The 16,098-nt window shown below is 40.0% G+C and overlaps 1 protein-coding gene across 2 annotated transcripts in view; it reads left to right on the forward strand.

Annotated features, from left to right (window-relative positions):
- GABRG2 (gamma-aminobutyric acid type A receptor subunit gamma2) overlaps positions 1 to 16,098 on the forward strand; it is a 99,001-nt gene that overhangs the window by 30,330 nt on the left and 52,573 nt on the right. For both annotated transcript variants that reach the window (XM_007071445.3, XM_037907730.2), the window contains exons 2-4: positions 9,810 to 9,958; positions 11,621 to 11,688; positions 13,333 to 13,553. In XM_007071445.3, coding sequence (XP_007071507.1) covers positions 9,810 to 9,958; positions 11,621 to 11,688; positions 13,333 to 13,553 — 438 coding nt within the window. The remainder of the gene's footprint in view (positions 1 to 9,809; positions 9,959 to 11,620; positions 11,689 to 13,332; positions 13,554 to 16,098) is intronic.

Raw genomic sequence — 16,098 nt, forward strand, 5'->3', positions numbered from 1 at the left:
TAATTTACGGTAGTGGGGAAATATCTAATGATTTCATTAGGAGCAGGAGCAGATACACAATGAAGATGAGCATTTCCATTCCTCATATTTAAAGAGTAGCATATGAGCACACTGGCCATGTCTTTTAGTAGTGGGTTGCACTATGAGTGTCTCCCTAGACAGCCCAGATAAGAGGAGGAGGAAAGTATCCTCTCCCAAGAGCTGTGGAGCTGCTCTGCACAGGCTGCATCAGCCCACTGACTAAATGAAGTAACTCCCCATAGCACCAACACAATTGCACCATGGGAGCAGGATACTTTGGAAGGGATGATCCTTTAACCCTGCTATTCTCTACTCTTATGCACTGAGGAAGAGAACATGTCAATGGAACTGGGCTTTGTTCTAGTTAAGGGCTGCAAACCTCATCTGCTTGCACAAGAGAACCATCTATACCATCAAAGGGCTTCCATAACTAGGAATATAGAGACTACATTTGCCCTCCCGAGAATAGTGATCACCAGATCACTGTGAACGGTTGGTATTGCAATAAATATAGAGGACTGGATCCTCAGCTGGTATTAAGCAGGACGCATAGGCGCAGGAACTAGGGGTGCCGGGAGCGCTGCAGCACCCCCAGGTTTTATGCAGGGTTGCTGGCCCCGTACCCAGGCCTCCACTCCCCAGACCGCAGCTTGGGTCCCAGCCACCGGCCCTGCTCCCCAGCTGCTGGTCTGTGCCTGGGGCCCTGCTCCTGGGACTCTGCTCCTGGCCCTGCACCTGGGCTTGGGTCCCAGCCGATGGACCTGCTTCCCAGCCACTGGCTGCACACCCAGGGCCCCAAGCCCATGGTCCTACTCCCAGGGCTCTGTTCCCAGGGTTCCGGCTGCTGGCCCCGCAGCTGCGGCTCTGCTGCTGGCTCTGTACATGGGCTTCTGGCTGCATGGCTCCACTTCTGACCCCGTGCCCATCCCCAGACTTTGCCCCAGTACCCCTGTCTGGCCCCAGCTGTGGGGGGGGGGCATGGACAGTGGTGAGGGAGCTGGCTTTCAGCACCCCCACTATTAAAAAGATTCCAGCGCCACTGGCAGGATGAACTGGATGTCATGGTATATGAAGAAATCTATGACTTAATTGACATTACAGAGACTTTGTGAGACAACTCCCCTGATTGGAATACCAACATGGAGGAATATAGCTTGTTCTGGAAGGATAGGTATGGGGAAAAAAGGAGGAGGTGTTGCGCTGTAAGTCAAGAATAATGCACTTGCTCTGAGGTCCAAGAGGAAGTGAGCAACAGACCTACTGAGAGTCTCTGGATGAGGATAAAAAGGGAAAAGAATAGTAGTGATTTTATGGTGGGAGTCTCTTGTAGACCACCAGAAGTGGATGAGTCTTTCTACAAGCAGATAACAAGATTAGCTAACATATGATGTAATATACCTACATAATATACCTGGACTTCAGCAAAGCTTTTGACACCGTCCCACATGACATTCCGATAAGTAAGCTGGAGAAATGCAGGCTCGGAGGAACTACCATTAAGTGGATACATAACTGGTTAAACCACCACAAAGAATAACTAATAATGGAATGACATCTCAAGTGGGGTTCCACAGAGATCTGTTCTCCATCCGGTGTTGTTTACCTTCTATAATGCGTTACCTGATGTAGACATAGAGAGCACACTGATCAAATTTGCAGATGAGACAAAGCTGAGGGGGGCCGGGGGGAGTTGCCAACACTTTGGAAGATAGAGCTAAAATTCAGAGGGACCCTGATAAATTGGAGAATTGGTCTATAGAAAACAAAATGAAATTAAACAAAGACAAATGTAAGATGCTACACTTATGGAAAAAAAAACAAATGCACAAATACAGAATGAGGGAAAACTGGCTTGGCAGCAGCACTGCTGAGAAGGATCTGGGAGTTGTGGTAGATCACAATGTCAACATGAGTCAGCAACGCAATGCTGTTGCAAAAGAAGGAAAAGCAATTTTAGGTTGCAGTAATAGAGGCATAGTAGGTGTCATAAATATAAAGGGAAGGGTAACAATCTTCCTGTATACAGTACTATAAAATCCCTCCTGGCCAGAGGCACAAAATCCTTTTACCTGTAAAGGGTTAAGAAGCTCAGGTAACCTGGCTGGCACCTGACCAAATAAGGGGACAAGATACTTTCAAATCTGGGGAGGGGGAGGTTTTGGTCTGTCTGTTCTGTGTGCTTGCCGGACACAGATCAAGCAAGCAAGCAATCCAACTCCATTAGAATTAGTAAGTACTATCAAGGGAATATGTGAGCTTATTTTTGTTTTGGTTTGTGATTTTTCTCTGTGCTGAGAGGAAGGTGTATTCCTGTTTTTCTTTTTGTAACTTTAAAGTTTGGCCCAGAGGGAAATCCTCTGTGTTTTTTAATCTGATTGCCCTGTAAGATTATCTGCCATTCTAATTTTACAGAGGTGCTTCTTTTACCTTTTTTCTTTATAATAAAGTTCTGTTTCTTTTAGAATCTGATTGGGGATTTTTTAGTGTCCTAAAAAAACCCGGAACTCCAAGTGGTCCTTTCCCTGAGTTTGTCTAAATCACTTGGTGGTCGCAGTGTTACCTAATCCAAGGTACAAGGGAGAATTTGTGCCTTGGGGAGTTTTTAACCTAAGCTGGTAGAAATAAGCTTAGGGGGTATTTCATGCAGGTCCCCACGTCTGTACCCTAGAGCTCAGAGTGGGGAGGGAACCCTGGCAGCATGCAAGTCATGGGACATGATAGTACCATGGTACTCAGCACTGGTTAGGGCTCAGCTGGAGTACTGTGACCAGTTTTGGTCAATGCATGTAGAGAAACTGGAAAGGATCCAGAGGCAAGCGACAAAGATGATCAAAGGGATAGAATACAAGCCACATGGGAAAAGTCTGAAGAAACTGGGTAAGTTTAAATTTGAAAAGAGGAGATTAAGGGGGGGAAATGATAGTGGTCTTCAAATACTTGAAGAGCTGCCATAAAAGAGATGGAGGAAAAGTTGTTCTCTTCCAACAGAGTGCAGGTCAAGAGGTAATGGATTCAAACTACATCATTTACAGCAGATTTAGATTAAATCTCAGGGAAAACTTCCTAACTGTCAGAACAGTAGGACAATGGACCAGACTTGGTAGGGAAGTTGTGGTAGCTCCTTCACTGGAGATTTTGAAAAGGAGGCTGGATAGCCACCCGTCTTGGATGGTTAGCCACAACAAATCCTGTATCTTGGCAGGGGGTTAGACTAGATGATCCTTGCAGTCTCGTCTATCCCTATGATTCTATGAAATCAGCATAGGGCCTAAGGATCTGGCCCATAATAGTTACAGCTTGAATAAGACTTGCACTTCTATAATGCCATCTGTCTGAAGAGCTTAATGAACATTACAAATTAAATACTAAGTCCACTCTGCGGGAGGGTTGGTATTACCATCCACATTTTAGAGTTGGGAAAGCTGAGACAAAAAAGGCTATGTTACCCAAAGTCCAAAATCTGCAACACTGGGAATTGATTCTTAATTTTGTATGTGTTTGTGGACTCATCCGTGTGTGCCTTGAGCTTTAGACAGACACATTTAAATACATCTAAATAAATACAATTAAAATCTCTTGATTCCCAGTCTTATGTTGTCACCCCCAGATGACGTGTCTTTGGATCTAAATTCATGCATTCTCTGATCTAATTCAATAAATAATTAGTGCTTAGCAATTTTCATCTTCAAAGTACTTTGCAAACATGCATGTCAGTAGCTTGAGTCAATGGAGGCGTTCCACTGAAATGCAAACAGGATCATGCAAACATGCACATAAGTAACTCTTCGAGCGTGGCAGGTTATATAGGAACATATGTGTTTTCAGGATCAGTTTCTAAGGGCCTGATTATAACTCCTTTAGTCACACTAAATAGTACTTTACTGCAGAAGTACTCCCATTGAAATTGAAGTTCTATTAAATATTAAGCTAGGAGATCAGAGTCTGACCTATGATGGATTTACTATTTGGATTTTTCAGATGGGAAAACCGAGGTAGAGAGATTAAGTGGCTTGTCCATTACTAGAGAAGGAGGTGTCTTACAGCAGGGATTAGAACTCAGGAAGTTCTACCTCAAAACAATAGAACAAATACCTCTAATAAAATGGCTTGAATTCATTTATTTTATTCTTCCAGGCTGTTAACAGGATAGGAGGGCATATCATTGTGTCAAAATGACTAAAATTAATTTCTTAAAGTATGCTTTAATGCACATTAGCAAGATAAGAATGTACATTTGCTTACTTGTTTGAATATTCCATCTGAAGTCCTCTAGTATTCATAAGGATAAAAAAGATAATTTCTTAAGTGTTTCCAAATAATCTCGATAGGAGAGTTTTACCAGTTTTGTTTCATGATGCTGAAAACACTTGGAAGATAGACCAATATGTTTCTGATAATATGGGCTCAGAGGGTTTTAAGAATATGAATGGGGCTTTAGGAACATAACTTTCATTAGGTATCAGACTGACTGTCCCTTCATTAATCACTTCTGAAGCCTTTGACTTCCTTTTAGGTTTGGGATTTCAAAATGGTCAGAAGTGGCAGCTGATGAAGGTTTAGTAGACACCATCTCCCTAGAGAGCAAACAGATCACAGTCCCACTCCTGCAATTCATCATCAAGGATGAGACGGAATCTTTAGTACTAGTGGGCTGCCAATCAAAGTTATCTGTAGACTTCTTAAAAAAAAATCTGAAAAGTCCTACACTCTCCCATCCTTTAATACTATTAGGCCTGATCCTGCCAGGTGCTGAATACTTGCAACTCCCCATGAAGTCAACGAGAGCTACGAGTGCTCATCACCACTCAGGAACTGTCAATTGGGAACAGAAAACATTGGTATTGTGGGGAGATGTTCTCTACTTAAATATTTTTTAAAAGAGCGTATCAGAATAGTTAACAATATAGTTGTATTACATTAGCACCTAGAGGCTCCAATCAAAATTGGGTCATTGTGCTAGGCTCTGTACAAACACAGACCAGAAGAGCTTCCAGCCTAATTAGATAAATAACTATGCATGATATTTCAAGAAGTCTTATTGCTCCTCTAGCTTTCTAACTCCTGTTGCATCCTCTACTGTGTTCCAGTTCTTCTCTTTGAAAGTTTTTATTTTCCTTATACATTTGGCTCTGCACTATATTTTCTTTTTCTATCAATGTAATAGACATGGTCTCATAAAATGCTATATATGTCCTTTATATCTAAATATAATTGAGAGATTAGCAGTATTGGGCATACTTTAATCTTAAACAGATTAAAGAATTCAAACCAATAGATTGTAAATATATAAAACACACGAGGAAAAAGAGTTTTAAACATTCTTTTTGCATGTACTGCCAAAGGGAATTTTTACAAATTTGTAATTTCTACTCAACATTGAATAAACAAGAGACAGCTGTTAAAATTGTTCTTTTTTCCCCTACAATGATCTTTAGAGATAGAAGTTGGAAGTCATACATTATTTAAATAAGACAGAAACACAATGAAGCAAACTCATTTTAGAGCTAGGAGAGAAATTCTCCTTGGCATGTACTTTAGATCTCTGAAATAAATACTCATATGATTGTGGAAATATTGCTATATGAGAATTTATTCAATTTAAAGCCAGGCTCTATTCTGAAAAGTCACTCTAAAAATAGCATCATGGGGTTCCCAGGTTTATTGTTCTTTGTAGGATTTTTATACCACATTTGCTTAATTTACAAGTAAAAAGACTGAACTCTTTTCTACATATTAGTCCTTAAAATGTATCTTGAGGTTTGAAACACTAACTTTTGGCTAGTGCATCATCACCAGTAATATCTGGTGGGCCAAACTGTATTATATCCATGAAATGGCATGGTTTTGATGAATGTTTCTCTGGTAGATGTATGAGCAGGATGCACTGTAGCTCACTATCTTATAACTGTGGACTCTGAAAAAATTAATGCTTCCTGTCTAAGGTAGCAAAAACTTGATTTTTGGCTCTCAGTGACACAGGATGCAGCTCTGTTGTATGAGGAGATGCCATTTTTACATAGCAAGTTTTCTGATCATAAAACTAATATCTACAGCGGGGGGCATTTTTGTCCCTGATTTGCATCCAGCATTGATCAGAGCATGACCAGCCCCATGCGTCAGGGTCATGATTTAATAGTTGCTCTCTTATATACCCAGAGCACACCCAATATTAAACTTTCATCACTGTTTGTCTAGTAAATGCATGTTTTAAAAAATCTGCTATTAAATCACAGACAACATTTACCAGGTTATATTTGCCTTTGTGTAAACCAGCTTTTATGTGGATATTTTAAAATATATCTATTGTGATGGGGCAAGGCCAGATGGCTATAGAAAAGTAGTGGGAGATAGATATGTTAGCTCCAGGCTAAACAAATCCCTGGTACCAGGATAAGTTAAATGGCAGCTGCTCCAGGTCAGTTAAGACACTTGGGGCCAATTAAAAACTTTCCAGCAGGCAGGGAGGACAGCTAGGTTGATTAGGACACTTGAAGCCAATCAAGGACTGGCTGAAACTAGTTAAAAGCCTCCAGTTAGTCAGGTGGGTGCGGATGTCAGGAGCTGTGGGAGGAAGTTGTGCTGTTGGAGAGACTGAGCAGTACACACCATATCAGGCACAAGGAAGGAGGCCCTGAGGTAAGGGTGAAGTGGAGCTTGAAGTGGGGGCCTCTGTGGGGAAGTAGCCCAGGGAATTGTACATGTCATGTTTCTAAAAGGTCAGCTACCATAGCTGATACTATTAGAGTCCCTGGGTTGGAGCCCGGAGTAGAGGGCGGGCCTGGGCTCCCCCCTTAGCACCTTCCACCCCCTGATTAATCACTGAGACTGGGAGACAACAGAGACTGTGCAAAGGAGGATAGCTTCTCCTTACCTCCCTCGCTGGCTTTATGATGAAAATGGCTCAGTAGACTGTGACCCTTGTCTCTAGAGAGAGAAGGGTTATGAGGAGGGTCACAGTGAGCCTCTAAGGCTAGCGAAATCTGCCAGGAAACGTGGGACCCATGGAGACAAGTACAGAGCTTTGTCACACTATATTCACTAAATCAAAAATATAAATTCTAAAAATGTAAAAGAAGGGCATCAAAGGGTAACATTAAAAATAAACAAGTTTAAACAAAAACTTTTACTTGTTCTAATCTTCTGCTTAGGTTTACCCATAAAAGAATGACTATTAGTTCAGACAAGAATACAGTTACTGAAGACTCATTGTCCACTGACAACCTGGAGCTAGATTCACCATCTCACTCTGACTGCCTTGCACTGATCTGATGATGCAACACAGCTGTAATAAACTTGGATTCACTGGTCAGTTAAATTGGGTTTATGGCAATTTTGTGTCACCAGAGCAATAAGAAGCAGACAATGTAAAACTGTGAATCCAGACTGTAAAGTCTTTCCCGGACTATGTCTTCAGTTTTATCCTTTTAGGTCAAACAAGAATGCTGATTCTCTCTGTCATTCTAACCATTGTAATCAACAGCTCAAGTTTTAAACCTTGTTCACCGCCTTTGTATTCAGGAATGTGTTTTGTGAGTGAAGAGATATTGTATTTAGAGTTTCTTTTTCATGTAGGAAATAGAAAATTCTGCTTCAGAAGGATCTCTGAAAAAACTTTTAATTGATAACATCAAAGACACATGGCTTTGATAAATTAATTTGGGTTTTCTATGCATTTCATACAGATTAAAAAACATATAATCCAATCCCGTGTTTGCAATATAGATTATATTGATTCTTGTGCCATACAAGAGGGTGTATATTGCCTGAGATTTGTTCCTTTAAATTGCAATTAAATGTTTGAAACTTCAGACAGTTGAATAAACCAGCTTCCCTCTCCAATTTAATTATCCATGCCGGTTTGTCTCTACATAGCAGAGTTATGCAGCAGAGTGCCAATTAAAAATTGTCCTTTTGATTGCCAATAAACATTAAAGGCTCAATTATGTGCATCTCCCTGAGGCTGGGTGGAGGAGGGTTATGCAGTATGTGACCGGTGGTGGCTGGTGGCACATGATGCCTAAGCATTACAGAGGGATACCTGGGGGAGTGCACACAGCAATGGTATTGCTAAACATGTTTAAAGGGTATAGCATGTACTACCTCCAGTATCAGCTTCCGAGTGCTAGGTTCTGTACAGGGAAGGCAGTGCTGACCTTGTCCCAGCCTTATCTCCTCTGGAATGTATGGTTCTGGTGGCATCACCAAATAGCCCTGTCTTCCACTCTGAGGTCCAGTCCTGCATTGCTTCCTGAGAGATGCCAAATGCCTTTAAATCCCATTTAAGGGCAGGGCATTCAGTTTCTCTCAGACATTAAGAACCTTGCATGACCTCGACCAGGAAAAGCAAGCAGCTTCATTAAGGCTTCTTCCCATGATATTGTACTGGGAAGGGAAGAGAAACTGAGCCAGATCTTCAGCCCTGTTTAAATCTCATTTGTGCTGCTGGAATCCCCCGGTGGCATAGAGTAAGCATAGTTGGCTTATTGCCACCCAGTCTTTCTTCCCTCTACAGAACGGTTTTCCAAAATGGGCCAGAGGCAGAGAGATGGTGACCTAAGGATGAAAGATTGGGCTCTTAGCTCACTGTAGTTCTGGACCAGTAGAGTAGTCACTGGGGATCCCGTGGCCACACTTATTTGCACCAGGGTTGCCTCTCCAAGAATGAGTTCAGCATAGCTGATGATCCAGCAGATAGAGTTCCTCTACCCCTCCCCCACTAGTGGCTCTTACAGGTGTGGCTATAATTTGCACATTATGGATATGAGACTGTGTTCTCAAGCAAAAAGTGTGATGACCTCCTTTTAGTTCCTATTTGTGAACACCCCAACCGCACCATATAATTTAGCACGTTTTCAGCACCAATAAAAGTCTCAAATCAAGAGCGATCTGAAGGATGGAATAGGAAGAATCTTGCAGCAGCTCAGGGTAGAGGAGCATTGGCAGAACTGTGTGAAAGAGTTCTGCATAGTATCTGCTAACATTGTGCCAGCGAAGTATAACTTTATTTGGTATTATAACCAGGCATTTTGAAGAAAGCATAAGCTGTGATTTACAGTTCTCAGCATCTGACTTGCCCTTTCTATAGTATGAGGGTTGGGTTACTGGATTTCCTTTGAGTCCTAGTTTGGTGATAGCCAATCTGCATTTTTTTTTCTATTTTATTTTTTGGTGGCCTCTGGTGAGCAAAAGTGAAAATGAAAACCAAGTCCCAAACTATTTGTGCTGAACTTTCCAGTTGTGCAACAAACTCAGGCTCATCATAGTGCAGTGAGGCTACATGACAGTTTGTCTGAATTCATGTAATTATTGGGTCCTGTCATTAATAGGATATGTCAAGTTTTCATCTCAAAGGGAAATAATCTAAGTACATGGTGTCCATACAAAGTGATATTCTACTGGAGTGTTGCATAAAGTAAGTGACGACAAGAGTTTTTTTTTATATGTTCTTGTGTTCTGTAATATGTCCCATCTGAGTCAAGAGGAGAAGAAACAGATGTCTCAAAGGACAGAAGCATTGATGTACCATAGAATCCGCAGGACATGATCTCTCTTATACCAAAGGAAAGTTCACTAAAGTGAGCTTTAACCTTAGGTAATACGCAACATCCTGACTACAATATCTCTGTCATAAAATGGGCAACATTTTGTAATATTTTGTGAAGTACTGCAGTGCTGTTAGAACAGGATTATTCATATAGCATGTTTTCAAAAGGGGCTGTATATGGATGTAATTCCAACATTCAGGTTTTTCAAGACTTTCTTGCTCTTCAATTTTCTTTCCCTCACAGTTCTAGCCAAAAGGGAGATGATGACTATGAAGATTATACATCCAACAAAACATGGGTTTTGACTCCCAAAGTCCACGAGAGTGATGTCACCCTGATTTTAAATGGATTGCTGGAGGGATATGACAACAAACTGAGACCTGACATAGGAGGTGTGTTTTCTAACCTATTTTTAATTGAAATGGGGGCTGGAGGAAGAGAATCCTCACATTGCAATATATGTATTGGAAACATAAGGTGTAAAAACAAAATATAATACAATATAACTTCATTTTTTATAATATTTATCATAAACACTTTGGCCAAGATGTGTAAGTGAGGCTTGTGTATAAGGATGGCCCGATAAATCCATATCAAGGCACCTAAATGGCCTGATTTGCAATAGTTCTGAGCACCCAAAAATTCCATCGAAATTGCTGAAGCCAGAAACTCAACTACTTTGAAAATCAGGCCACCTCTATTTTGTGCCTAAACATGGAGTTAGGAGTTTAGGTTTAAGCATTCAGTTTTGTAAATGTTGGTGAGTATCACTAAATGCTTTATATAGTTAAATTATACAGTCACAAAGTTACAAATAATACATAGCAGCAGATGGAGAGGGTAGAAAGGACTATAGAAAAAGGGAGATGATATGGATTAGAAGACCCTAAGATGAAGTAATGAGAATAGCATCATTGAAGGTTTATATCCATTTTCATCAACTGAGGCTCTCACTCATGAGTTTTCAGATGAACTTAGAACAGCAATGGAGTAGTTAAAGAAGTGAGGCAACATATGAAGCCTATCCCAGATCATAAAAACTACAGAAGTGAAGGGTCTTGTATAATAATAATGAGATTGTGGAAAGGAACAGAGAGAAGTCATGGACTAGAGAAACAAAAGGAAGTAGGGGGCAGGAAGCTCCATGAAATAGGCTAGCTCAAGCAAGTCTGAAGAAGTTTAAAACCAAGAACGACAATTTTTACCTATACTCCACAAAGAAAGTTAACATGAGTATTTATGTGGGTAACACCCACTGATAATACTTATGTACACATTGTAAAATTAGCAGAGGAATTCCCAATGAAACACACATAACCAGAGTACTTGTATGGCTTGTTCTCCCAATCCCAGACTTTAGGGAATAAAAGGAGTGGAACATCCATAAAAATAATCTGGGAAGATTGATTTTGTTTTTGTTAGGGGTGTCTGGAATTAATATGGTCAAAGTGGGAGAACAATATTTCAAACTAAACTAGTCTAACAATTGTTTTCCATTCCTGTTTTGCAAGCCCCAACTGTTGTTTTGGGCTCATGAAATGTTTGTTTATCTGCAGACATCACTTCAGGCTATGTCAGTCACGTTGCATTGAGTCCCATCATGTGAAATGAGTGCTGAAACACAGTGTAAGAGGACTCTGAAAAAAGTGTGTGTTTTCTCAAGGAGTTGCATTTGATAAAATTTGTTTTTGAGAAACAAAGTCCCCTACACAGACAACAATACATAGGCATAGCATCATTCTGATCTCACTCACATCAGTGTATTGCCTTTGAGTCCCATAATTATTCCTCATTTACACCAGTATATGTGTGATCAGAATCTGCTGCTGAAGTATCTTTGTCTATTGAGGAACCAGAAATATTGCTGTAAAATTTATTTTTTACTATATTTGCTGTTTGGAAATGTGTGTTTCTCTTTCTCACTCACACTCACACCTCCCACCCCCCAAACACACACAAAATAGACACTCCAAAATAATAACCTTATGTGTGATTTTTATGTAGTGGATTTTGACCTTGATTTGTATCAGCAATTCTTATTGTTTTCCTTGCAGTGAAACCAACGGTAATTCACACTGACATGTACGTAAATAGCATCGGTCCAGTGAATGCTATCAATATGGTAGGTAACTGTTTTTAACACTTTGCTACGCTTTTAATGATCAGTATATTCGGTTTGATGTGTGCAATAATTCCTTTATAGTTGCAGTGCAATTATGTTTCCATTATTTTTGACACTGCACTGTATGTATTTTATTTTAAAAGTCTTATTATATCAAACTCATGGAGAAGACTAGGGCATGGTTGTGGGTGGAAGTGAAGGTTTTCCGTACATCAGAAACCGGTATGAGCATGCTTAATAACATTATTACATGGTTACTAGCTCACACTTGTGCAACCATGTTGTGGTCCCTTATTTAATCATACAAGGGCTTGCAAGATCCAGTCCAGAACATGTTAATTTGGGTGAGGATGGACCAACACTTTAGTATTCTTGTCATCTCACAGCCAGAAACAGCCTGTGTAATATGTACGTCATAACACTTGTGTTAGAGGCATTGTTTCGTATAGAAATACAGACATTGATCATGACACACAGTAGAATGAAACAGAGGTGGAAGGATGGATCTGCAATTTAATTAACTTTTAATTTTTGGAGGGTGATAGGCCTTCCTCAAGAAATACCAGACATTTACTTTGATCCAGTATGGTTTTAAATGACCTGATGTCAAATATCCCATAGTTAGAGGTGGCACCCTTCAGCCTGATCCCTAGAATTCAGTACACCTCTGAATCCTCTTCCCCCTCTCCCCATGAGGTGGAATGAACGTGTACATGAAAAGTTAGATAGGGAAGACTTAAGGTCTGCACACTGATAGGGTCTGCCGGTTTTCTACTGGATCTCTTACGTTTACCTGTGATAGCTGGCCCCTTTGATCTTCACAGGGAGTGCAAATTGTAACAAAATTACAAATGTCACTATTAACATAAAGCTTTTAAATTTCTCTCCTAACTAACCTAGAATTGGACCTCCAGGATGCTTCAAGGAAGGAGCAAAACACCTTGCCAATCTTGCCATATGAAACAAATATTTTCCTCATGCCCCAAACTAGTGACTGGCCAGACCCACAGCCTCTTGGAAACACAGTTCAAACTATACCTCTAAGAGCTGCAGAATCGCTGCTGCACTCCCTAAGAGCTTCATATGGAGCAAGGGGACAAGCATAAGGGACAATCAAGTCTCCCTTCCTTCCACAGACTGGCCAACGGGAGGCATGAGGAGGCAGAGAAATCTCTCCCTTCCACTGACCCCACTCCCTGATCAGACATGATCTCCATGTGCATTCTGAGTGCCAGGGCAGGGAAAGAGAAAGAGGAGGTTCCAGCTTAGCTAAGCCTTCCCCTTCTTTCCATGCCTCCTCACAGGACCCTAGGGATTGTGTATCCCCTACCAAACTGATCAAACACACACCTCTCCCAACTAAGACTGGCTGGAGAGTGGGAGGGACACACTGACTTGAAAAAGATACAACCAGTAGCTATCAGTTAGCTTTGGGTGAATAATGGGAAAAAACAGCATCAAACCTTATTTTTGAAAATAAAAATCACAAAATTTATCAAAAAGTTTTTCAACCAGCTTTAGCATCAATCCCTCTCATAGTGACTGCAAATACTTTTTCAGGTTTTTCAGAGAAATGCTTTTAAAAGTGCAACTCTGACCCTACCATGCACAATGTTTTCACTACTATTTCTGGTTAATGAACAGGAATATACAATCGATATATTTTTTGCCCAAACCTGGTATGACAGACGTCTGAAATTCAACAGCACGATAAAAGTGCTCCGTTTGAACAGTAACATGGTTGGGAAGATCTGGATACCAGATACGTTTTTCCGAAACTCCAAGAAGGCTGATGCTCATTGGATAACAACGCCCAATAGGATGCTCAGGATCTGGAATGATGGCAGAGTGCTATATACACTAAGGTATTACACTTGAATTTAAATTTGGTTTCTCATGGAAAAGCAAAGAAGTACATTTTATGTAATTGTAATGTGAATAAAAAATACCTTATAAATTTCTAATCATAGGAGAGGTTTAAACATAACTGGAATGCATAACTTAACGTAACTTGCCTGATTGTAATTTTAAAATGTCCTGGAAAATGTGAAATGCATAGATCATTTGTACTTTGTCTATTTAGAAGGCTGGATATTGCCATAGTTTAAGTGTCTCATTTTCATCCAGATTTTAATATCCTATTCCACAAGGAATCTCACTAAAGTAAATAGAACTACATGAGGAGTAAGGAACTATTCAATATAAGGTAATACAATCTTCTCCCTGAAGAACATTGTGTTTACAATTTATTGCTTACCAGTTGTTTTGCCAGTCTTACAATTTTCTCTTCTAGCTATTAAATTAGAGGATTTTAAAATCACTGATTGAATTAATCAGTATTTATGACCAATTTGCATCAAAGTTTCCTGTTCTCATTCAAGTCCATTTCATGCTTCTTTTGACGTCAGTGGAGCTGGATAAAGCTCCCAGGTGAAAAATGTTTAATTTCTGGAAATCCTTGTGGAAATACAGACAAAATGGGTGAGGTAATATCAGTCATTTAGAGTCTGATCCAAAACCTATTGAGTTTATATTCATCAAAGTTTTATTAGGACAGTGTACATATCTATCCGTTCATATATCTCCCTTTTGGTTTCTTAGAGGTTACTAAAAATTTTCTTTCTTCTTTGCTTAAGAATCTTTTTTGATGTTGGAAGAAATGTCTGAATTACAAGAGTTATTTTGTAGTTATTTTACATTCATTATGCATCACACTTTGAAGAAGAGATAAGAAAATGATTGGAATTTAAATCCAGCGTGAATCAAAGTCAGTCTGATAAATCACATCCTACATCTGCTTTTGAAATGTTAAATAGGTCTTAATATCTCAAACCATGCTCTCTTCTCTCTTTCAGACCTCACTACTTTTCTCCTCAAAACACTCAGTTTCTCTCTTTAGTGATCTGACATTAACTTATAGTCAGTAGTTCTATTAAATATCATGATCAGTGCCAGTAACATTCAAATTCTAATAATAAACCTTGGCTTGAGCTAAATGTGATCATCTCATCCCAAATGTGCCTCAGAAATCGAGCATACAATTTGAGAGATCCCATATTACAAGAGTATTGGAAGTGACAAAAATATGGTATATTGGTAAAGGCTTGTGTGTTGAAGCTTGCCGGAATTATGCCGGGCTCTAGCCACTACTGGTGGTCACTCGCTTTCATGAGCACTATATTCCCTAACAAATCTTAAGTGATTTTCTAATGAAAATAGTGAGAATCTTGGCATTTGTATGACTATGTTCTAGCCAACCTTCCCCCTTGCGGCAAAATTACTAACACAGACTTAAGCTTTTCTGCAAGCCTGAAAGAGCCAACTGGACTCACGCTAGTGAATGATATTAAAACATCCCCACAACAGAAAACAAACCCAAACTGTCACTGAATTTATGGACCATGTGGTAAATTCAAACAGTTTTAAATAAGGACACCAGTGAAAAAATCATTTAGAGATAAGAATATCATTATCTGATGAGCAGATTGCTTTGCCTTCTTGGTATATATCCGGTGATCTTGAAGTCGGATTGTCGAGGGATGAAATGTGAGAGGAAGAAAAAGGCAGTAATCTCAGCAAATAATTACTAAATGCCCAACCCTGCTCCCATTTCAATCCCAGGCAAAACTCCCATTGATTTCAAGGGCATTGGTATAGGTTCCTCTATCATTGCTGTGGGGAGAGTGTGCATTTCTGATTCAGTTGCTCTGGAAGGCAGATGGCTCCTACATCTTCCATTCTGATCATCATCAAAGCATGAGATAGAGAAAGCATGACTGCAGGAGCCAGGGTGCAATATGGCTTTGGAGAGTGGTTCTTGGACATGCACCAGCCAACAGAGATGCCATCACCAGGGGTTTCATAAGGGTGGGATGGAAATTGCAGCTTTCACAGAAGAGTCTAGTGGTAGCACTATGTTCTGCTACTCTCTCCTTGCTCCCACCGCTTTTCAAAGACTTCTCTCCTTTCCTACTGAATAATTCCCTCCAATGCATGTACCTTGCAGCGCATGCCCTATAGTGGAGACATATGTACAACTGGCAATGCTGAAGAGGTTAAATGTGAAATAGAGATTTTTTTTTACTCTCTAGAGCATTTCTAAAATAGACTTTTTCTTATAAAATACATCTATATAAATATAATGACAAGCTATGATATAGAGGTTTTGCTGGCACCCATTTGAAATGACTTGCATAACTCACTCATGGCATTGCTACTCATAAATAATGTTGCCGTCTCAGACTCACTCCAATAAATCCTTTAAAACATGCCATATTTCACACTCTCTTTTTTGCAAGGGATGAATAGATGCATTGTGGGTAGGGAGTGTAATTAAAAAGAAAAACACAATATTCACTGCTCAGATACATGCAATAACCATTATATATTCCTACACTTTGAATAGGCAAA

This window comes from Chelonia mydas, chromosome 8 (genome assembly GCF_015237465.2).
Source record: "Chelonia mydas isolate rCheMyd1 chromosome 8, rCheMyd1.pri.v2, whole genome shotgun sequence".
Classification (NCBI taxonomy): Eukaryota; Metazoa; Chordata; order Testudines; family Cheloniidae; genus Chelonia; species Chelonia mydas.